General features: G+C 40.4%; 2 protein-coding genes across 3 annotated transcripts; both read right to left on the reverse strand.

The window, feature by feature from the left end:
• Window positions 1–1,200: 1,200 nt before the first annotated feature.
• Window positions 1,201–7,532, reverse strand: gpa33a (glycoprotein A33 (transmembrane), paralog a). The gene is made up of 7 exons (XM_088992289.1): window positions 7,376–7,532; window positions 5,427–5,593; window positions 4,826–5,042; window positions 4,555–4,719; window positions 4,250–4,366; window positions 4,030–4,159; window positions 1,201–3,020 (listed from the first exon to the last, which is right to left on the reverse strand). Exons 1-7 carry the CDS (start codon window positions 7,479–7,481, stop codon window positions 2,516–2,518), a joined length of 1,407 nt encoding a protein of 468 aa, XP_088848415.1. The 5' UTR covers window positions 7,482–7,532; the 3' UTR covers window positions 1,201–2,515.
• Window positions 7,533–7,642: 110 nt separating this feature from the next.
• Window positions 7,643–20,534, reverse strand: vegfd (vascular endothelial growth factor D). Of its 2 annotated transcripts, XM_088992290.1 has the most exons (8): window positions 19,895–20,534; window positions 17,397–17,598; window positions 15,925–16,045; window positions 15,677–15,746; window positions 15,474–15,601; window positions 15,269–15,387; window positions 12,602–12,767; window positions 11,329–12,508 (listed from the first exon to the last, which is right to left on the reverse strand). In XM_088992290.1, the coding sequence occupies exons 1-8, from the start codon at window positions 19,994–19,996 to the stop codon at window positions 12,490–12,492; spliced, it is 927 nt and encodes a 308-aa protein (XP_088848416.1). In that variant the 5' UTR covers window positions 19,997–20,534; the 3' UTR covers window positions 11,329–12,489. The 2 variants fall into 2 exon arrangements, with proteins under 2 accessions (XP_088848417.1, XP_088848416.1); XM_088992291.1 differs by lacking the exons at window positions 11,329–12,508; window positions 12,602–12,767 and adding an exon at window positions 7,643–8,343.
• Window positions 20,535–22,929: the final 2,395 nt, after the last annotated feature.

A 22,929-nucleotide genomic window follows, 5' to 3' on the forward strand; every position in this document is an offset into this window, starting at 1 on the left:
GCAGATAACGGTACAGAGCCAGGCTAACCATTAAAACTGTTTCCGGAAAATATTTTCACAATAAGAGCATTCATGGATGTGACATGAAACGAGCACTTGTTTAAAAACTTTACCCGCTGAGTCGGTGACACAGCTAAATGGAAAATAACATGCAAAATCACACTTTTTGACAAGTGCTGGCTACTCATGCTAGAAGTCCATCCATTCATTTTCTGTTCTGATTTATCCTCACCAGGATCAAGGCATGTTGGAGCTCATCCCAGCTGTTTTAGGGCAGTCGACGGGGGATACCCTCAACAGGTTGTCTGCCAATCATAGAGCACATAGAGACAAACAACCATCCGATGCTCACTTTCACATTTCGGGACAATTTGGGCTCAAAGTGACACTGTAAATGTACTAATTAATTGGATTGGATTTGCCTTTATTAGTCTCGCAGTGGAGAAATTTACATTTCACAGCATCAATTTTATAAAAGGAATGAAAGTAGAAAAACAAAATACAAGAGCTGCTGGAAAGGCAGCAAATGAAGATTCAGCCATTGGTTGATCTTTCACACAGGCTCTTTTCTTTCTCAAAAAGGTGGAATCAAGACTCAACAACATAATGTCTTTTCTTCCGTTTCTCACAACACACTACAAATCGATTCAGGCTTCAACACATGTTCAATATCGTCAGAGCGCCCCTTCAACAGATAGACAAGAACAATATGTATATAGAAAAGATACACAAATGAGAGGCGGAGAGTGATACTGTACCTTGATGTAAAACATCTTAAAAAGGGAAAATCCATTGTGATCCTGGTGTCGGTCATAAAAGTTGGCATCTGTTTGGGGACAGACCAGACCAGCCTGCGGCAGGGTCTTTTTCAGCAAAAGTATCTGAAAAAAAATTGTTGAAAACGATCGACGTGTGCATTCAGAGTAATGGTGTGTGGAAAGGTAGGCCGTCTGGGGCGCTGTTCGGTCGTGTGCGTTGGTGTTCTTCCGCCGAAGATTACTCCGCCAGCCGCGGTGGTGTGGCGCTCCATGTGTATCCCGAAAAGTAGTGCTTATGCCAAGGTTTAATTTTCATAAATTTAACGTTCGTAAACCGAAAATTTCGTAAGGTAAGGTGTTGGTAAACCGAGGCCCCACTGTATTTGAAATAGAGTACAGTACTTTGCTGAGACATGAGGTATGGCCCTCTCGTGTTCGACATTCAGTAATCAACATTAAAATCTTTCAGCCTGATTTTATTTTTTGTATGGGACACAATTTACAATTTTACAAAACATTACATATGCGGCATGTGGAAAACATCCAAAGCTGAAAAATAAAATGGTTCATTTCGATATGAAAAATATATCGAAAAAAAGTATATGAAAACAATGTTTTTTGTTAGCCTTTCTGAGAGACTTGGACCCCAACAAAATGACAGACACAAGCTATAAGTTGTATCTCAACAGTGCCCAACTAGAAATACACTACACCCATTTGGCAGAGGATGTGTAAGCTTTGCTACTCTGTTTGGAATGTGACCAAACTGCAGTAAAATTACACTCAAACAGGTGAAACGCAACACACAGGCCTCAGCCAAGAACAATAAAATAATGCATAGAGTATGCTAAAAAAAGTTATTTACAGGAACATAGCAATTAGCCATTTGTTTTTAAAACATCTGCATATATGGTACTTACTGTAAAGTGTCCTTGAGAGTTTTGAAAGGCGCTTATAAATGATATGTATTATTATTAAAGATACGTGTAGTTCGTTTTTTTTCTGTGTATGTGTGAAAAATTAAAACCAGGGAAAAAGACTTTCTCTCATTTGAGGGATACGACTAGTTCTGTGGATATCTCCCTCAAATACGGAAAAACACTCGAGAAAATGGATGGAATTACAAGAGAGGTCAGTCTAGCCATTGTTGCAATAATACAAATCAAGTCGAGGTAGACGCTCACAGTCAGATGCATTTCAAGGACCCACGTAAAAAGAAAAGCCATTTCCTTGACTCCAAGACTGCGTTGAAGGCCTATTTTTGTCTAGATAGAAGTCAAACTGGCTTCAGAGTTCCAACAGAGATATCTGTGTGTGTCTTCAAATACTCATTTGAATTTAAAGATACCAAGATAGAATTGAGTGAAACCCAGCACATTTGCTGTTCTGTATGCTTATTATTTTTTTAGTTCAAAGGAACTCTGTTGATGAGTTTCATTTCATTAGAAATTGTACTTTGACCCAATTACTTGCAGGCTTGAGATTCACAGCATGGCTCATCACTCAGAATTCCCTCTCTTGAATTTCCATTGAAAATTTCCGTGGGTTACCACCCCAGCATTGATTGGCTAAGAACGAATGTTATAAATCGCATACCAATTATGTGCGTTGTTTGTAGTTGTCAATATTTTTAATCAGCCCAGGAACGTGGAAAGCTCATATCAGGGATAAAACCTTCTGAGAGTGTGAACGTCCTGGAAGGGGCCTGAGAGTGGGGGGCAGGGGGGTGAAGTACAGTGATCAATGAACCGGGAAGCTTAGTCATCGCTTCTGCGTGGCTTATCAGATGGAACAGGAGGCCTGTCCCGAGCATCATAAGGTTCATCGTAGCGGTGATCATCACGGTAGCGCCGATCTCTGTCGCTGTCATCATCGTGGCGATCATGGTACCTATCGCGGGGATCTTCACGGTTGCCATGGCGATCATCTTCGTCATAGCGCTCGCGGCGGTCATTGTACTTGTCACGTACATCCGAATAGTCACTCCGCCGATCGGTGTAATCGCTCCGCCGGTCGTCGTAGTCGCTATGGCGGTCGTCGTCATACCTGCGATGGTCGTCATGTCTGTGATGGTCATTGTAGTCGTTACGGCGATCATTGGAATCTCGTCGTGGGCTGTTGTCACGTTCGCGTTGTCGCTCATACTGGTCCCGAAGTGGGGCCCTCACATTGGACTCATCGTCGTTGTCAACATGTCCGTCCACTGACCTCTCGGCTTCGTTCCTGTTAGGCACTTTGTCACGGGGCCCTTCCTCAGGAACTCTGAAAAGTGAACACAATGCCACAAAAGTGAAATTATTTGATAGATTTCCGTTTTGTAGTCTGTCAGTTTTTTTGTCTCATAAGATATCAGCCTCTATGTATTGCCAAAATAGTCTAATTTGTCAAATGCTTTGAGAATCCGAAGAGGTGGCCCATGTCACGCCAACTATTAGTTAAGGCACTGTACTTTTAATCATATTTATTCTCACAGACACAGTGAGCTGGACCTTGACGACTTCAGCATATGTGCGTCCTCTGATTGATTGGACAGATTTCAACTTTTTAAAATTCCACTCATAAATACATATGATCAAATCAAAAAATTGCTGGAGGGAATATGTATGGAGCAACATTCTTATCAATTGCATCTCTATGTGGCAGTGGTATACCTGTGCATTATATCATGATAGAAAATTAAAGGTAAAAAAAAACTAATAGTCATAATTATGAAACTAATTTAAAACAGATTCTTTTCTGACAGACAGTGTATTTTAGGTGTTCAATTACCTGACATGTTTCGGCGTATACTTCTGCCTTCGTCAGTGTCACAGATGTTGTTGTGACGCGCCTTTTTCAGAAAAAGGCGCTTCAGTATATGCCGAAGTATACGCCGAAACATGTCAGGTAATTGAACACCTAAAATACACTGTCTGTAAGAAAAAAATCTGTTTTAAATTAGATATCAAGTACAACGATTATGAAACTAGTCCATAATATGAGATTAATTGATGTAATAAATATTAAATAGATTGAAGGAAAAAATAATTAGGATCATAGTAATCATGCAAATAAAGTCATAATTAAAAGTTAGCGCTCATCTTAAATCAGAGTCCCAAAAGAAAACCAACACAGGCACAGGGAGAACATCCACAACCCCAGGGCCCGGAATCAAACCCATAATCTGTAAGGCGGATTTACTCTAACCAGTTCATCATGGCGCTGCCTCTGTTGTCTAATTAAATTTATCCGAAGCGTGAGCGGGAAAAAAACAAAACAAAAAAAACTTTACCCCATTGCATATTCCTCCTCGTGATCTTTCTTCTTGCGACAGCACACACAGTAGATGATGACAGCCAGGATGATCAGTAACGCGACAACTCCTGCAATTATTCCTGCTGTGGAGCCGATGTTCATGGATTCTACAAAAGTGGAAGACAACCCCGTGGTATGACAATGCACTGTGGCAAAACAATATTATTTGTATAAAAGAAGCTGCAGGAATTTCTCACGTGGCATAATTGTGAGGGTGATGTTGCAGCTGGCAGAGCGGATCTTGTTGCTTGAGGTACAGGTGTAGTATCCTGATGTCTCTCTGGAGATGTTGAACAGAGACAGGATGCCACCAACTGACAGATACATTCAGAGAGAATCTTTTAGATGGTTTCACTTGCAATCTCTACACGTCACCCTAACCCTGTCCCTCACCCTCGTTCTCTCCTCCGGTGGATGAGATTTGCTTTCCCTCCCCATTTCATGTGGTAAACATAACACACCAAATCAAGTGCTGGTCATCGTAATTTTGAAGGTGTATTACCATCGGTCGTCCTTGGATCTTTCTTTTGGAGAACTCCGCGCACATCAAGACTGGTCCATTTATATTTGGGTGGTGGTGAACCCTCCTCTGAGTGACAGGTCAGGTTGATATTCTGGCCATATTGTGTTTTCCCTTGGATCTTACAGATGGGTGTCGACGGAGCAACTAAAAAAACATTTACATAGTTTAAAAAATGTTCACCGAATGGGGGGAAAAAGGCATAGATTGTATGCGATGTACACTTAATTTTGTTCCAATGGAAAAATGTTACCTAGAACCATCAAGCGAACAGTGTCGAATAGGGTGCCCTCCGTGTCGCCTGGGATCTGGACGCGGCACTCAAATTCTTTATTGTCTGCATTCGTGAGAGAGAAAATTTTCAAATTGGCCTTTCCCGCAGCCAGGTCCACGTCCATCGACACATGGTTTTTGTAGGCTTCTTTGATGTCCGTCAATGCACCAGAAGAGTAATAAGTAGCAATCACTTTCTGTTCAAATAAACATCGTATTGGTTACCACATTAGTAGTGATTTAGGTTCACCTGGCTTCCTTTTTTTTTAACCAGCACATATTTTTATTACATTTTGCATCTTTTATATACTTAACAAAATACTTAAGAACATCAAATCTATACATTCTTGGGTGTAAAACCACTTTTTTTTCTCAATGTCATGAATTGATGTTCATTTGATGCTTTATGAAGTGAAATAATGCGAAATAAAACTCACTTTAAAATGCAAACAATAATTTGAAACCGCAAACGAATGGCAAGGGTAAAGTACATTTAAACGAGGTCTGATGAATAAAAGTGGACCAAGACAAAATTGTCTACTTAATGCTATGACAAAAAGAAAGCTTGATAAAGAACTAACCTCATCAGCATTAGCTTCTAATCCTTCCACAGACCAGGTGACGATTACAAGTTGTGGTCGAGGGAATACAGATTCAAACGAGCATGGCAACGTTACGTTGTCACCTCTGGCGTGCTCATAGAGATCTTCCGGGATGTTCACTTGCAAGGCATCAACACCCACCACCACTGTAATGATAAAGAAACATCATTTACATTGGGACCTTGGCTTACGAACTTAATTGGTTCCCAGACAGAGTGTGTAAGGCGAAAAGTATGTACCCCAAAAATTAATTTCCCATAGGAAACCATTAAAATGAGAATAATCTGTTCCCAGGTCACCATAAAACATATTTTTATACTTTGTAATTTTCTAAGCCTTAAAACTACACAAAATACACCTTATTTTATGTATAATAAATGTGCTATAGTATTATGATTACAGAAATAAACTGTACTATACAATAAAGTCCTTTTATCTACCTTTGTGATGGTCGTTAATGGCTTGGTGGAATGGAGTGTTCGGTTTCCTCAGCATTAAACACTTGATGAGGAACATAGGCTTCTTTCACCATCTTGAGGAATGATCCCTTGTCGGTGCTTTCTCTGTGATAATTATATCTAGTTCTTCATCAATTGTGATCTGTTTATCTGGGTTGATAGCTTTTTGCATCAAGTGTACATATGACTTGTGCAGGTTATTTGTGGAGGCTGAATGATGGGATATTTTAACTTTCCAGTCTACACTCTGCTTTTGAACTAGCAAAGTTGAAATGGGTCCAAATTTCACTGTTTTCTATCCATTTTCTCAGCATTTCACTTGTTTTTTTTCACTTTTGTTTTTTTACCAAGCTCTGTCCTCTCTCTTTCGTGTGTGTGTTTTCTCACTTTCTTTGTCTGCCTGTCTTTTTAATGTTTAAACCCCCCCCCCCACTGCTGGGTTCTTGACCAATCACGTGGCTTTAACCGAAGACCGGGGGTGGGGAATAGAGGACAAAAACAGTGGCCACCATTGTGGCAGCTCCGTGTGTATCCCAAAAAAATAGTTCATATGTCAAGGTAAAATTTTCACAAATGTAACGTTCGTAAACCGAAAAATTCGTAAGCCAAGGGGTTCATAAACCTTGGTTTCACTGTATTTTTACGACTCAGAAGATAAAGCAAGCTCTAAAAGTCGTCCCATTTAAGTAAAGTTTTTGATGTTGTCGTCCGCAGGAATGATTTGTGATGTGTCTTGTGCAAGGCTAAAAATTGATGCGTTAAATAAGTATTTCCTCTTTCATTTTGTTTACGGTTAATTTGTTGCTCATGAAGGACAGTTAAATTCCAACTATCCTCTAACTATCTAACTAACTAGCTAGCTAACTATCTAAACATAAAAAGGAAAATACATTTTTAATAAGTTTTTTTTCTTTGTATCAAGTTATCACACCAGATATACAGTAACTGACCAATATAAATTCCCTATTCAAGGCTTTTTTCACTAACTGTAAGTACAGAGCTTGAAATACTGTACTAATGTCACCATTTTTAATTGTTTTTTTTTTTTGCACTGGTATCTCATCTACAATTGCCAGCAAGAAGTCTGAGAAATAAAGATAAAAACAACTTCCGTCATAAATGCAGCGTCGGAACAATGCTGCTATACAGCTAAAATGGTGGATTCTATGTGATTCTCCATACAAACAATATACTGACTTGAAACACAGCCTGTGTACTTTGTCGAGCAAAAGGGAAACCGCCATGTTGGGCGTTTCCTCTTCATTGCCATGACATGTTTGAATACATCAGAATCAGAAAGCCTGATCCTTTCATTGCCATAGTATTGTCTTAATACATGAAACGGACACAGAAAAACATTCGTGCTGAAACCGTTTTAAAACAAGTCTAAAATTTAGGATGATGTGTCTGGTCCTGTCACAATCAGCACAAATGAATACAGGTACACATTTGGTGCGCGCACATACTCACTCAGATACAGAAGTGTGATGCTGAAAATTCTTGCCGCCATTGCCAGAAAGTTGACTTGGGCTGTGGCCTTATGGAAAGCAAGGACTACACCGAAACCCGTCCTCATTAATCTGCGCTGCTCTTTCAGGTAAACCGTTTCAACCAGGATTTGGTTATTGACTGATAGCTCCCAATAGCCAATCACAGCCGGTCTCGCTGAACAGGTGGCATTCTTGTCCCACCCACCAAACATGTCTTGGCCTGCACAACCCTCCTCCATCATGTTGACCACTGTGGTTTAGAGATAGATAAGCTTTATCGAGAGATCCCCATCACATGCAAGTAAGGTCTGGCGTGTGTTACACTGTTGACAAAAAGCGCCCAATTTCACTTGATTTACAGTAGTAAACTCAAGTAGTGGCGCAATGAGGGGCATGTTCATACAGGCAAGTGGGTGGCGCAAAAAACAAACTGTTTAAACCACAAGTGTTGGAACCTGTCCGACTGGTTGGAGAATGTGACCTCGGTGTATTCGTGTACACTCAGTATTGTACTTAGCAGAGATATAACAAAATACTCACGCACCCTGAATGCTTTTAGCAATTGTCCTACATTATAACAGTACATTTGAAAATTAAGTAACTCCTGTGAAACATCGTTTATTGGTCATTTATATGGTTTTATTAACATGTCTGTAGAGTATTATTTTCTTTAGCAAAAAATGTTCTGAATATTTAGAATACATTTTAAACATACGTTTGAACGCGTATTAACTCTAACATAATGGAAAAATAACTGAAAAACTCATCCCAAGCCCTGCTGCCCCTTCAAACACATGTGGAACAGATATAGAACAAGCATGGTAACTTGAACTATCGATGAAAAGGTTTCTTCAGCCGTCATCTGTACTTCTTTGAAGGTGTCGGACGTTTCGCTCCTTATCCGAAAAGCTCCGTCAGCGAACAAAAAGTTTGCTGGTAGCACTGGCCCTATATAAATATATAAATAACACAGATATCATCCGATTTCCGACCAGCGCGAGTTACGACCACGACCGCCAGACCCTTTTTTAAATTCTACGGATATATATATATATATATATATACAGCTTGTAAACTTGTTTGTAAACTTAAGCTTGTAAACTTGCAAATACAGAAATGAGTGCATTTCTGGGGGGCTAAACAGGGGATTGAGCAACCCGAGTCCCAGTCTAGTGCCGGGCATGCATGTCCTGAATTGCCTGACAAGTGAGGACAAAAAATATATAATAGTAATAATAGTCGAAGGACCTAGATATTAACAATTAACAATAATATTATTATAATATTAACAATATTAAAAAACAAAATAAAAAAATGTCCAAGGTTCAAAGTGTGAATGTTTTCACATATCTGAATAAATATTAGGGCGGCCCGGTAGTCAAGTGTTTAGCACACCGGCTTCACAGTGCAGAGGTCGCCGATTCGCGTCCTGGTCCGGCCTACCTGTGTGGAGTTTGCATGTTCTCTCCGAACCCTGCGTGGGTTTTCTCCGGGTCCTCCGGTTTCCTCCCACACTCCAATAACATGCATGGCAGGCCGATTAACCACTCCAAGTTCAACCATTCAACTAATATAAACGTAATTAAATAGTTACCTTTTTTTGGTGACATTGTGACCTAACAATTGGCGCGTACGTTGTGAGAGGGATGACCAAAAAGCTGGCAAGTTACTCACAGAAAATGTATTCCTAACAATTTGATACAGAATTCTGGGTCTCACCTCCCTGACACAGAAAATATTTGTGTGTCCTCAAAATCAGTAAGAGAGACAAAAGACAACATTCAAACTGAGGTGGGGGGATGTTAAATTGCATCCTGCCGAGTCAGCGTTGGTCATGTTGCAACCTCACACTTCATCTTATCTCCTCGTGCCTGTAACACAAGTATCCAGCCAGCAACTACACCACTTCTTTGTTCTGTTGTCTGTCTATTGAGAACAAAGCAATATTTGTTCCGTTTACACTTACTATTGCAATGTTTGTCTTGAACAATGTTTAACTTGGAAAAATAAATGTCTTTATTTCCTTCAATTTTAATTTGATATTCAAAATTAATTTTGGAATGAACTTCAAGTAGATTTCCAGGAACCAAAATGTAGTTTCACATTTCTGCCACTTTGAGAGGACACAAATACCATGTTCATCAAAAATACTTAAGGTTAAAAGACAACCAACACCATTTTTTTGTTGTTTCCTAACTGACATCAGAAAAACGTTTTATAGCATCTATAATACCTAAAACACACAGGCTGATATTTTTAGTCAAATGCCGAACACCAATAAAAATGAGTTAAAGTGTCCCAAAACTACTTCAAAATGATCTCGGAGATGTCGAGTTTCAGAAGGCCCCGCCCCCGTGTTCGTGACGTCACGCCAGGACGTCTTGCCTTGCTGTAGAATCTAAACAATGGCTTCAGATTCGGAGAAGATGCTTTCTTGTTACTCATCCAGTTATGAATATGATTCAAATAGTTCTAAAGAGGAAAGCATAAATGTTTGCAATCGATTAAAGAAGTCCTTTCGTGTCATTCTGAGGCATTTGGACTGAAATGTAGCGCCCAAAAAAATGCACAATATGGCGCCCAAGCTCCGTTGGAAAGGCTGATTTGTGTGCTGGGAATTTGTGTCAGCTCGTATCAAATAATTGTCTTGGTGCAACAGTGCAACACACATGATTCACCATCGCATTATTTATGTGTTTTCCTTCTACTTTTGCCATCAACACGGATCAATGTGAAGTTTTCAGACCAAACAAAGTACCCAAAATGCATTGTGTGTCGCTTTCTCGGTCAGGGGCGTTCCTGACGTGACACCATGTCAGGAATTGTCACCAACTCAAAAACAAGACTTCCTGAATATTCAGCGCGAGTCTTAAAATGTAAAATATAGCTATATGCGGTGGAATCTTTCTAAAATACGCTCAGTAGAAGTCATTTGAAGTGATTTTAAAAAATATTGATACAACTTGTCCGGCGGCGTCGGTTGTCCTTTAACACTTATGGCAATTTAAACCCAACGAAAATGCTTTATGAATGCATATGTAGGCCACAAAATGGTGGCAAAACACTTCTCTCGATTCAACAAGCCTGCCCAGCCTGAATTTCAAAATTGTTCCTAGGCCCTAAACTGCCACCAGAGGGCGCCAAAGCAATGTTTTCTTCCATCTCCCCATCCACCAATTTTCTGATCTGCTTATCCTTTCAAGGGTCGTGGGGCAGGGATACCCTGGACTGGTTGCCACACATTCACAGGGCATACAAACTTTCTCGCAGATACACGCATAAGATTCAAGCAATGATTCTTAATCTGGGTTGGATCGAACCCGAGGGTTTCGGTCAGTCGCTCTCATGGTTTCGACAGAGCCTCTGTCATGGAGGGTAAGACCCATGTGAATCTACATGTTAATTAGCAGATGATGATAACATGACATTGCTTGTCCAATCATTGCTGTGGATAACATATGATTCTTGCCTGTCTTAGAATTCCTCCCTGCTCCCACAGACCAATCAGAGACGATGACGACAAAATAAACACTAGCAATAAAATACAACTTTTCTAACCTATCGACGTCATGGTAACACAAACATAAATGTAACATGACACTACTAACATAAAAAGAAAATATTCCCCCCAAACCCAGCACATTTTATTATACTTTTTTGTTTTTAATTTTCACCTAAAAAAACATGGACAATACCAATTTTACCATTAATTGTGACTTTTTCTTTGACATTTGCAATAAAAAACATCTGTTCCTTACTTAAATAATATATAATATAATACTTAAATTATAATATAATACTTAAATTACACACACACACACGCACGCACGCGCGCGCACACACACACACACACACACACACACACACACACACACACACACACACACACACACACACACACACACACACACACACACACACATATATATATATATATATATTCTTTATGGACTTTACTATGAGTTAACAGAAGAGGTGATCAAATCTGCTGGGTTAAAAACCTTTTGGAGGAAAGTTCTGTGGTCAGACGAAACAAAAACCGAGCTGCTTGGCCACAATGCCCAGCAATATGATTGGAGGAGGAAAGGTGAGGCCTTTAACCCCAAGTACACCATGCCTAGCGTCAAGCACGGTGGTGGTAGTATTATGCTGTGGGGCTGTTTTGCTGCCAATGGAACTGGTGCTTTACAGAGAGTAAATGGGATCATGAAGAAGAAGGATTACATTCAAATTCTTCAAGATAACCGAAAGTCATCAGCCCGGAGATTGGGTCTTGGGCGCAGTCAGAACAATGACCCCAAACACACATCAAAAGTGTTAATGGAATGGATAAATCAGGCAAGAATTAAGGTTTTCGAATGGCCTTCCCAAAGTCCTGACTTAAACTTGTGGACAATGCTGAAGAAACCATGTCCATGTCAGAAAGCTATCAAGTTTAACTGAACTGCACCAATTCTATCAAGAGGAGTTGTCAAAGATTCAACCAAAAGCTTGTGGATGGCTACCAAAAGCGGCTAATTGAAGCAAAAATGGCGAAAGCTACATGTTACCAAATATTAGCTCTGCTGAATGTCTATTTATGATCCAGAGGATGTTATCACTTTTTTTCTGTTCACCCATAGTAAAGTGATAAAAGAACCAAACTTCATGAATATTTTTATGACAAAGAAGTACCTGTTCCAAATACTCTATCAGAGAAAAATCACAGTTGTAGAAATAACTGGAAACTCAAGAGCGCCATGACATTATGTTCTTCACAAGTGTATGTAAACTTTTGACCGCAACTGTATTTACTTTAGTTGACCAGCATTTTGGAAAAAAATGCATTGTAAAATAAAACATAAGCAATAGTCGGAATTATAAAAAAAGAATCCTTTTATCATCCATCTATTCAGTGCACAAAACCAGAATATCTGAATTCACACATTGGTTCAAATATACATTTGAAATGTTAAAAATCAATTAACATGGTCCTGTGACTAAGTATCATATCCATTAGTTTGCGTGATTTGCATAAATAATGTTGTAAATAAATTATGTGCCTCTCTTTCTCTGCTCCCAAAACGATTGTATTGCAGGTTGTCCTAATTGCTGCTACTTGGGCCACTTGCATCTGCCATTCGGAGAGAGAAACATTGATGCATTAGGACATAATCCCAGCCACATGAGAAATTCTCTTTGTGTAAAAACCCCATGTATTCTACACCTGCAGGAGGAGGCGTCAAAATATTGATGTCTGTGAGAACAGATGGAGCTGTTGAGATGACAGCGTTGAACCATTCTGAGTTGGGGAGTTGGCTCAGCGCTTGGAATACAGTCACAACGATCCACGTCGATTTCACAGTCGGGCATCCATGAAGTCATTGGAAAATCTAAACAGGAGGTAACGATAACGGCAGTTGCAAGTAAGCAATGGGAAAGCCATTGTAAATTAGTTCCAGTGATACCTCGGCTTACGAACGGTTTACCTAACGAACTTTTCGCCTTACGAACGTTAAATTTGCAAGAATATAATCTTGCCATACAAACTAGTTTTGGGGAAACACACGGAGCGCCACAATGAGTGATGTGTCGTTCACAAACGAGACGGTTCTTGGAGCTCCTGAAATGGCAACCGGCTTTTTCCCCCTCTATTCCCCACCCCCAGTCTTCGGTTAAAGCCGCACGTGCTTGGTCAAGATCCGTGGTAGAGGTGGGAGGGGACACACGCAGAGGGAGGGGACACACGCAGCAGGACACACGCAGCAGTGAGCAGGGAGGGTTTACAGAAACAGAAACACACACACACGAAAGGGAGACGACAGAGCTTGAAACAAAAAACAAAAGTGACAAAAAACAAAAGTGAAATGGTGAGAAAATGGATAGAAAACACAGTGAGAGAAAAGTGTAGACCGCAAGGTTAAAATATCCCATCAGTCAGGCTCCACAAATAACCCGCACAAGCCATCTTTCCAACTTGAAGAACAGACAAGCAAGGGAACCAGCTATTAATGAAGTTTCTAGTGTGTCTGCCTGCATATGATGCTGTTGCAATATCACAACTTCTAAGATGTACAACCCAGAGCTCCTTGAGACACTTTATGCAAAAAGCAACCCATCAACAACCATCACAAAGGTAAATAAAACGACTTTATTATACTGTACAATTTATTTCTTTAATTACAATACCATAGCACGTTTATTATACATAAAATAAGGTGATACCGGTGGGAGGGGGGGAAATAGGCCAGTCGTTAGTCAGGAATGTAGGAACAATCAGGGGGGCAACAGGGAGGGGTCCTCTGCTCCCCCCAACCTGAGAGTAGTGACCTATCATAGCTGTGTCCGGCGCCGCCATGCCTGGACATTAGGGATATATAAATAGGGCCGATACGACCAGTCAGACTTTAGTTCGCTGACGAAGCCTCTTGGATAGGAGGCGAAACGTCCAAAACCTTCAAATTTGTACAGATGACGGCTGAAGAAACCTTCTCATCGATGGACCACTCCTGTACGACTGAGAGCTTGCACAGACGTACATAAAATAAGGTATGTTGTGTGTAGTTTTAAAGGACAACCGACGCCTTCGGACAAGTTGTGTCCATAATTTGCAAATTCACTTCAAATGACTTCTACTGAGCGTATTTTACGATTTTAAGATTCCACCGCATATAGCTATATTTTACCTTTTAAGACTCGCGCTGAATATTCAGGAAGTCATGTTTTCGAGATGATGACAATCCCCTACGTGATATCACATTTGGAACGCCCCTGATCGATAAAGCGACACACATGATTTTGCGGTACTTTGTTTGGTCTGAAAACGTCGTGTTGATGGCGAAATTAGAAGGAAAACGCATAACGTGATGGTGAATCGTTGGACCAAGACTACTATTTGATATTCGCTGACACAAATTCCCAGCAGTGTCACGTCCGCTCAAGGAGTGAGGAGGATGTGGCAAGCAGACAAATCAGAAAGCATCTTCTCCGAATCTGAACTCCGTGAGCCCATTGTTTTGTTTATTGAGCAAGGCAAGATGACTTGGCGTGACGTCACGAACTGGGGGCGGGACTTTCTAAAAGTCCCCAATTTCGAGCTGATTTGTGGCAGATTTTAGACACCTTAAGTCGTTTTTATTGGTGTTTTGCATTTTACTAAAAATATCAGCCTGCGTGTTTTGGGTATTTTAGATGCTATAAAACGTTCTTCTGATGTCAGGAAAAAAATGGTGTCGGTTGTCCTTTAAGGCTTATTTGGTTGAACATTATGTTTTATGGGCACCTAGGAACAGATTATCCTCATTTTAATGGTTTCCTATGGGAAATTAATATTTAGAAAAACACTTTCCGCCTTACTCTTTCTGGGAATCAATGAAGTTTGTAAGCCATGGTATCACTGTATTTTATTTGGTTCTTGTGGTTCTGGTGATTGTGTCTGCTAATATTTATTCATCCATCCATCCATTTTCCGTAACGTCTATTCCTCATTAGGGTCGCGGGGGGTGCTGGAGCCTATCCCAGCTGTCCTCGGGCACGAGGCGGGGGACATTGGTTGCCAGCCAATCGCAGGGCACACAAAGACGTACAACAGTCATTCCAACACTCACACCTAAGGACAATTTGGAGTGTTCAATCTGCCTGCCATGCATGTTTTTGGAATGTGGGACGAAACCGGAGGACCTGGAGAAAACCTACGCGGGCCCGGGGAGAACATGCAAGCTCCACACAGGAAGGCGGAGCGGGATGCGAACCGGCAACCTCTGCACTGTGAAGCCAGTGTGCTCACCACTCGACTACTGGGCCACCCTAATATTTATTCAGATATGTGCAAACATTTACACTTTGGACCTTAGACATCAAATTTAATGTGACCTGACGAACTAATCTCACTCACCTGGCCTAGTATTAGAGGGGTACGGTATGCATCTCTCACTCGTACAATCCCAAATCCAACCGCTGACGCAAAGTCTCATGGAATTCTCAGCCTCTGAAAGCTGTCCAATCAGAGAACAACTGAGGAAAAAAAAGTAGCCTACGCTCATACCGACTACATCAACCACATCTATTTGAGAGACTGAATTGACAGTTTTCAGACTCACCCACTGCTCCTCTGTGGCTGAGCATTACGGCGTATAATGGCGGGCTCCACGCATCTGCATTCTGTATGATTCACAACTTTTATCATCACAGGCTCTGGTACAAACTTGAATGGAATCACGCTCAGGACCTGAAATGCAGGCCAATGTTAAACATATTGGATTATTTCGATCCAGAGCACAATGTCATTGAGAAGTGCACTGACAGTTTTATTGACCAGCACTCGACTTGTGTTTCTGCATGTGACACCTTCTTGATTGCAGCAGCCAGCACACCTGTCAAAATAAAAAATAAAACATCGGTGGTATAATATCTGTCCAGTCGATTCTGCTGAATCGTCTTACTAATGTGGACCAAGAGTGTTGTCATACATCGAATATTAGCCGAATATCAACGGTGGCAGATAAATGATATGTAGTTAATGCCATGGAGGTAGTTTTGTGTGAGACACACCTGTGGACGGACACACAAGGTGGCTTGAAGAACATGGACGGGTCAGTACCCAGCTCTTTGGCCACATCCACACAAGTCTCTCTTGGCATGCACTGTGTCCGCTGCCACTCCTCATCTATGGCTGCATGGGAAAAACAACATGCTGTGAGGGGCCAACAGAGACACTATTGACAAGATTCAGACACACACACACACACACACACACACACACACACACACACACACACACACACACACACACACACACACGCATACACACACACACACACACACACACACACACACACACGCACACACGCACACACGCACACGCACACACACACACACACGCACACACACACGCACACACACACACACACACGCACACACACACACACACACACACACACACACACACACACACACACACACACACACACACACGCACACACACACACACACAAATGAAATGTGATGAGTATAAGAGTAGTCCCATGAGAGCGTTTTAGTAGTATACAGCATGAGAATGGAAAAATTACAAAAAGCCGTGTGACAATGATTCAGTAGTCTGCCTGAGAGCATTTTATTAATGTGTGAGAGTGTTTCAGATGTCTACACGACAGCATTTTAGTTATGCTTTTGTGTGTGAGAAAGGGAAAAAGAACGAGAGAGAAATAGAGAGTTTCAGCAGTGTATATGAGAACATTTCTGTCGTGTGCAAGAACATTTCATGAGTGTAAGGTAGAGTAAAAAAAAGTCTGTGTAATGAATCAAAGTGATTCAGTAGTTGTGTGTGTGTGTGTGTGTGTGTGTGTGTGCGTGTGTATGTGTGTGTGTGTGTGTGTGTGTGTGTGTGTGTGTGTGTGTGTGTGTGTGTGTGTGTGTGTGTGTGTGTGTGTGTGTGTGTGTGTGTGTGTGTGAAAACAATCAGTCATGGCTGTAAGAATTTTAGTGGTGATTTTGTGAGCATTTCAGTTGTTTTGTGTGAGAGCAATGCAGTAATCTATGTGCTCAAACAATTCAGCAATATGTGAGAACGCTGACAGTAATGTGAGCAAAAATCAAGTGCAGTAAAGAAGTTGTTGGTTGTGAGTATTTTATTACTGTACATGAGAGCATTCAGTTATGCACTACATCGTTTTAGTAGTTTACAGTGAGGAAAAAAATCAGTGGTGCATTTGAGAGTGTTTTAGTCATAGCTACAAGTGTTTCAATTGTGTAAATGTGCAAAAACTAATTTATTCAGATAGGTGTGAGAGAGACTTTTAGAAGTGTGTGAGAGTGTTTTCGTAGTGTGCTTGAGCATAACATTTCGCGTATGAATATTTTTACTAAGGTATACGAGCAAAATAATAAGAATCAAATAGTGTTCTCTCTGATGATGATTGTTTCAGGAGTTATTGTGAGAATGTTTCCTTTGTGAATGTTATACTATGTAAATCTAAAATACATAGCTGCAATCAGCCTGTGCCGGACATTACGTGCAGTCCTACCTTTGAGTATCTCCAAGCTGTAAGACTCTGCGGCGTAACGTGTCGAACGGTGGGAGCCGGCCGAAGGTGGAGAAAAAAGAGAGTCCGGCTGCTGCAGTCTCATGCGGCACTTCCACAACTTCCAGTCGGGGAAGTCTGCAAGTCTGAGCAGCTCATCAAGGCTGGAGGCTGACCGTACTTTCCTCTCCCACTGCTTCATGACCTGTAAAGACCACATCGGGTCATCTTTTCATTTATGGGACATTGTCACAAACATGCTAAAAATGAATTTAAACAAAGCCAAAAGTTCATGTAAAGACTAATACTGTATAATACTTAAACTGAAATGTGTGACTTGGATTAAACCTCGATTGATTGTATCATATTTTTGCCCAATAGTCAGAAACAGAAAAGATTAAAACTTCCAATTAAGTTGAAAACAACAATAATTCAACATTGAAGGGTGAAATTAAGCATAATCTATCTGTTATGGAAAATAAAAACAGATTACAATTATTTGAAAATCCTTTTCAACCTGTATTAAAATGAATACAGAATACGGAGAAGAACTATTGGGTGTTATTTTATTTTTTTTTTTAAATAGCCTCTCAGTTTGAATGTTATGTCTTTAACGTACCAACAAAGCTAGAAGAGGGGTAACAAAAGCCTTGGAAAATCATAATTGCTGGATGTATGGAAATAAGTAAATATAATACCAGTTTGGAACATTTCACAGGTGAACAAGTTAATTAGAAACCGGTGAGGGTCATGATTGGGATATTCGAGGGGCATTTTCAAGAATGGATGGGGCAATGTTGTCAAGAACTTCTTGACCAAATAGTCCATGGAATAAGCATATTTCCAAATGCACAATTTCAGAGAACGTTCGATTTGTAGTCCCGAATTTCATCATAAGGTTCTGAGAATTTGGAGAAAAATTATGCCGCACACCAACATTGAATCCGTAATCAGTATTTGCATCATCATTGCAAAGGAACATTTCAGCAAACTCGAATCAGTTATCACAGTTGGACGCTACATTTACAAAAACCAGTTAAAACGCTACAATGCAAAGCGAAAGCCATAGACTGACAACATCCCTGGCTTCTCATTTGAGAGGCACTGACCTAGGTAGAAAAGTATGCTGTGGTGTGACGAGCCCACGTGGAATTGTTTTGAGGAAAGAACACATGGGGATTGATATCGTCACAAGGTTCAAAAACAAGCACCTGTGATGATTTGGCAATGTGTTTGGCCTCTTCCCATGGGTAGCACAATGATTTCGGCGCAAGATATGCTGTAATCCACGCATTATGCTTTTAAGGGTCATCCTTGATTTATTTCAACAAGACAACGGCCAGCTACATTCTAAGGATGTTTTGTGTGTCTTTATTGTTAAAGAGTGCACAAAACTTGCCTGCCAGCAGCCCAGAGCCGTCTCCATTGAAAATGCACTATGTCAATGGACACTCCAGACCACTGAACAAATAAAGATGAATATGACACAAGACTGGGAAAGATCGTGCATTCCGTTCTTGATCGCCAATTGAGTTTTGTTCAAATGAAAGGAGATGTAACATGGTGGTGAAAGTGCTTCTTTTGGAACATGTTGCAGGCATCAAATTCAAAATGAATTGATATTTGAAAAAAAATCCATGAGATTATCATGTTAAAAATAAAATGTGATCCATTTTTTAAAATTACATCTAGGTTGAAAATATCATTTTGTGTTTTAAACAATGTTTTAACTTCACTTGAAATGGAGTTTGTCATTTTGCATGTACACATCTTGCCTTGCACAAGGCTGAAACAATTTATCTTTGAGGGCTTGGTCATTACTCTGAATCTCCCAAACGAACAGCCAAGTGTCTGGTCTCCAGTATGTCATCACCTTCTCAGCTCACTCTGTCGGCACTCTAGTGTGCGCACTTACATAACACAATAAAACCAATGAGGTGGAGACAGCAATGCTGTTATATAGAAATACAGCTTTACTCCTCTAACATGTATAAGAGAGCCACACGTGTGGCGTGATGGGCCATCAGGGACATAATTCCTTTCACACCCACTTGTTTTTTTTTAACAAATCGGAATGAAATACTCTTAGACACCCTACTGAATCTGTCTCATGAACAAAAACCCCAAAAATTCAAATATGCAACATATTTTTTTACCACATACACGAACTACTGATATGCGTTTCTGCTCAGTACTGAAATGTGTCTTTCACAATGTGTATTTGTATTTTCTCGACCAAAGAAAACCCACTCACATGTGCCATCAGTACATGGACTTTGTGTGACGACTTTTTACTGAGATTTACTCTTTTATCATTGGTGACTGTCAATGTTTTTTTCCGACTTAAGTACAGAGTGAGAGTGCCACTTTTGGTTAGAGTGAAGTGTGCTTTGCACTCCCATAAATACCACATCTATCTATCCATCCATCATCTACCTCACTCCAACCACCTAGACAATCTCTTGCAAATTCTGTATATAAAGACAAAAAGGTCCACTTACCCTACTTCCAACTTGTCTTTGCAGGCCGAGGCCCCCATTGATCCAGCTGAACTCCACCAGCAGAGTCACCAAGCAGGAGGTTCGATAAAGACTCCGCTTCATCTTCACCAGTGTCCCCCCGGATCTTCTGCTTTGGCCTCTGAGACACACCCACTCTGAACTTGTCTTCCTTTTCACAGCTGGCTACCTCTCTGAGTGCCAGAGCAGCTGATCTCTTCCGGGTATGTGCTGCATAAACTCTCAACCCTGCTCTGTGGGTGTGGGTGTGTGAGCCAGACGTAACCTGTCACAAAAGAAGCCCCCCAGACACCCGGCAGCCAAATGGAGGGGCTCTAAAACCTGAACGTCTTATTTGTGCAGCTTTGATGTGCTCACTTGAGTAACTCGGCAATGAGCTAGAAGCTGAAAAAGACCTCATAAAATTTGAAGTCCCTTGAAGCCTTCTTTTCATCCACCTTCTCCGTTGTCCAAATGGGGCCAGCAAAAAACTACTAGAAAATTTTCGATTGCTTCCTTTCTCTTTGGGAATCAATCCAAGATAGTCATTGGCTGCCAGTCTATACCTCTCAATCCACCAAATGTGTTTTCCTCCTGTCGCCTCATTTGCTTCTACCTCTCAAGCTTTCCATTCACTGCTTTTAAATCCCATCATCATGAATTTCTTCTGCACACACACAAGCACAAGCAAACATGTGTTTTAAATGTGATCCAGACCTCTGTCACTTGGGAGGGGGCAGACAAGCAACTTGCACCGCCCCGTGATGTCCCACAAATGGTACCATCCTTACTTGGAAGAAATTACCATGAAGGAAGAGATTTCATTGAAGCCTGAATCCCATCGAGCGAAGAAGGTTTGATAGTCATTGCAAAGGTAGCAATTTTTTTTTGTTGGATTATTCAACGTCGCCAACTTTTGCAGTCAAACATTAGAACATAAATAGCATGATTGTTGCTAGGAAAATTTTTACATGTTCAAAATTCAATTCACACATGATTAGAACACCTATGCAAACATTTGGAAGCTTGTATGAACCCTGATAAAATAAACATCTATATTCACTACCTTCACAATGAATCGCAAACCTCAGTAGCATAGTCTTGGACTAGTAAAATCTAATTAGATCTAGCGGAAGAGTTGAACAATTTACAATGCAAAGGACAAAACAAAATCAAGGTCATCAAATCATCAGTTGCAAATACCTGAAAAAATCTTAGTATGAATAATTAACCCCAACCACCACCACCTCAAAATCAAGTGAGGACGACTAAAGAATCAATCAAACTCCCAGAATGGGAGTTTGATTGATTGTTTTTTTTTCAAACTTTTGAGAACAATTAGAAAAGGAAACCATGGTCACATTGAGCATCATCTGATTCAGACATCAAAACAAAACATGGATCACATAACCATCTCATTCAAACGTTTGACATTTCTTTTCAATTCTGCTGGTGCAATGTACTGTTCCCTGTGCAATATACAAAAGAAAAGTTAACAAATAAATAATGGAAAAAAATAAGCGGAAAAAAATAATAATACAAATACAAATAATAAATAAGAATAATTAGAGTAGCATTAATTAACCATTTTGATCTTGAGTGGATTGGGGTTCATTTGTCAACTTAAATATCTTTATAAGTACTTAGGTTGCTGTAATTTTTTCCCAGGTATCCCATAGTCTCTCAAATTTCTCTCGCTCGCCTCGGACTATGAAAGTAATCTTTTCCATTTCAGAAATTTCATCCACCACCTTAATCCAGACTTTTACCGTTGGGGGTTCTTTTGTTAGCCATCTCCTCGTGATTGCTTTCTTGCTTGCTAACAGCACGATGCTATGTATGTATTTCTGGGCAGAGTTAACAATTAAATAAGGTTCCAGTCCCAGATAAAGGGCTTCAAAGGTTGGAGGAACCACTTTTCCCACGATCCTACCCATTGAATAGGTATTGGTTATTTTTGGGTACAGAATGGGATTTGTTCATTTTTGCGAGGTCACATAATTCATTTGAACACAGTTCAGAATTTACACAAAGTCAAAATACATTTTGTTTTAGTTCCATACCTTTTTATTATTATGTCTTGTTAACACATCAACAAATAATCAATACAATGCTGGATGCAGCGCCCTTATTGTGGCTTGCAAAAGAGTACAGATAACCGATTTAAATGTACAGGTCATGATGTTCAACCATATATTTATCCATCCATCCATTTTCCAGACCATTTTATCCTCATTAGGGTGGCAGGGGGTGCTGGAGCCTATCCCAGCCATCTTTGGGCACTCGGCGGGGGTCACCCAGTCAATCACAGGGCAAACAGAGACAAACAACCAGTCATACTCACACCATGGGACAATTAAGAGTGTTCAATCAGCCTGCCATGCATGTTTTTGGGAGGAAACCGGAAGAGCCGGAGAAAAGCCACGTGTGTCTGGGCAGAGAACATGCAAGCTTCACACAGGGAGGCCGGACGCGGTCTTGAACTCACGACCTTTGCACTGTGAAGCCGGCATGCTAAACACTTGACTACCGGGCCGCTTGCAGTTATTCATTTAATTCGAGATTTGTTATACACTGTTCAGTTGTATTCGACTTTTTACAACAGGATATTTACTCGTAATATTTTAGAACTGTTTGTTTAGGTGCCGTTTTTATTCATCTTTAATGTGCCAAGCAGACTGTCATTTTCTCAAGTACAGTGTTAATGTTCAAAATGTGCACTCCATTACAACGGCTTACAGCAATATTAAATAAACTTTTTTGAAATGAAACCTCAGTTCCATTTTTTTGTAATTGATTTTGGTAATTGTGGTAGCACTTAGGCAGTGAGACTATTTTTTTAAGTGGCGGAGGGCATAAAAAGGTTTGAAAACTACTGCGATGGAGTATTGTTGTTCGTTTTGTGAACGTCTTGTTGTTTTTCTTATATTAAACAGACATTTTGTAATTTAGCGTAAAATCTTGTTAAAGATTGCATATTCCTGGTGGACTTCATAAAACTTTGTGGACAAATGATTTTAAATTTCCTTTTATTTTTA

The sequence above is a fragment of the Hippocampus bargibanti genome, linkage group LG03, assembly GCF_051943395.1.
Source record: "Hippocampus bargibanti isolate YZ-2025 linkage group LG03, ASM5194339v1, whole genome shotgun sequence".
In the NCBI taxonomy this organism is placed as follows: Eukaryota; Metazoa; Chordata; class Actinopteri; order Syngnathiformes; family Syngnathidae; genus Hippocampus; species Hippocampus bargibanti.

Excerpts from the sequence above, each read along its gene's own strand:
- vegfd (XM_088992291.1), bottom strand. The coding sequence starts at position 19,996 with ATGAAGCGGAGTCTTTATCGAACCTCCTGCTTGGTGACTCTGCTGGTG. Across the intron at positions 17,599-19,894 it reads AAAGACAAGTTGGAAGTAGG|GTCATGAAGCAGTGGGAGAG; the intron begins GTAAGTGGACCT and ends TGGTCTTTACAG. Across the intron at positions 8,344-15,268 it reads CCCCTCTAATACTAGGCCAG|GGCCAGTGCTACCAGCAAAC; the intron begins GTGAGTGAGATT and ends ATATTTATATAG.
- gpa33a (XM_088992289.1), bottom strand. The coding sequence starts at position 7,481 with ATGAGGACGGGTTTCGGTGTAGTCCTTGCTTTCCATAAGGCCACAGCC. Across the intron at positions 4,367-4,554 it reads AGATCCAAGGACGACCGATG|TTGGTGGCATCCTGTCTCTG; the intron begins GTAATACACCTT and ends TGTATCTGTCAG. Across the intron at positions 4,160-4,249 it reads CACCCTCACAATTATGCCAC|AATCCATGAACATCGGCTCC; the intron begins GTGAGAAATTCC and ends CCACTTTTGTAG.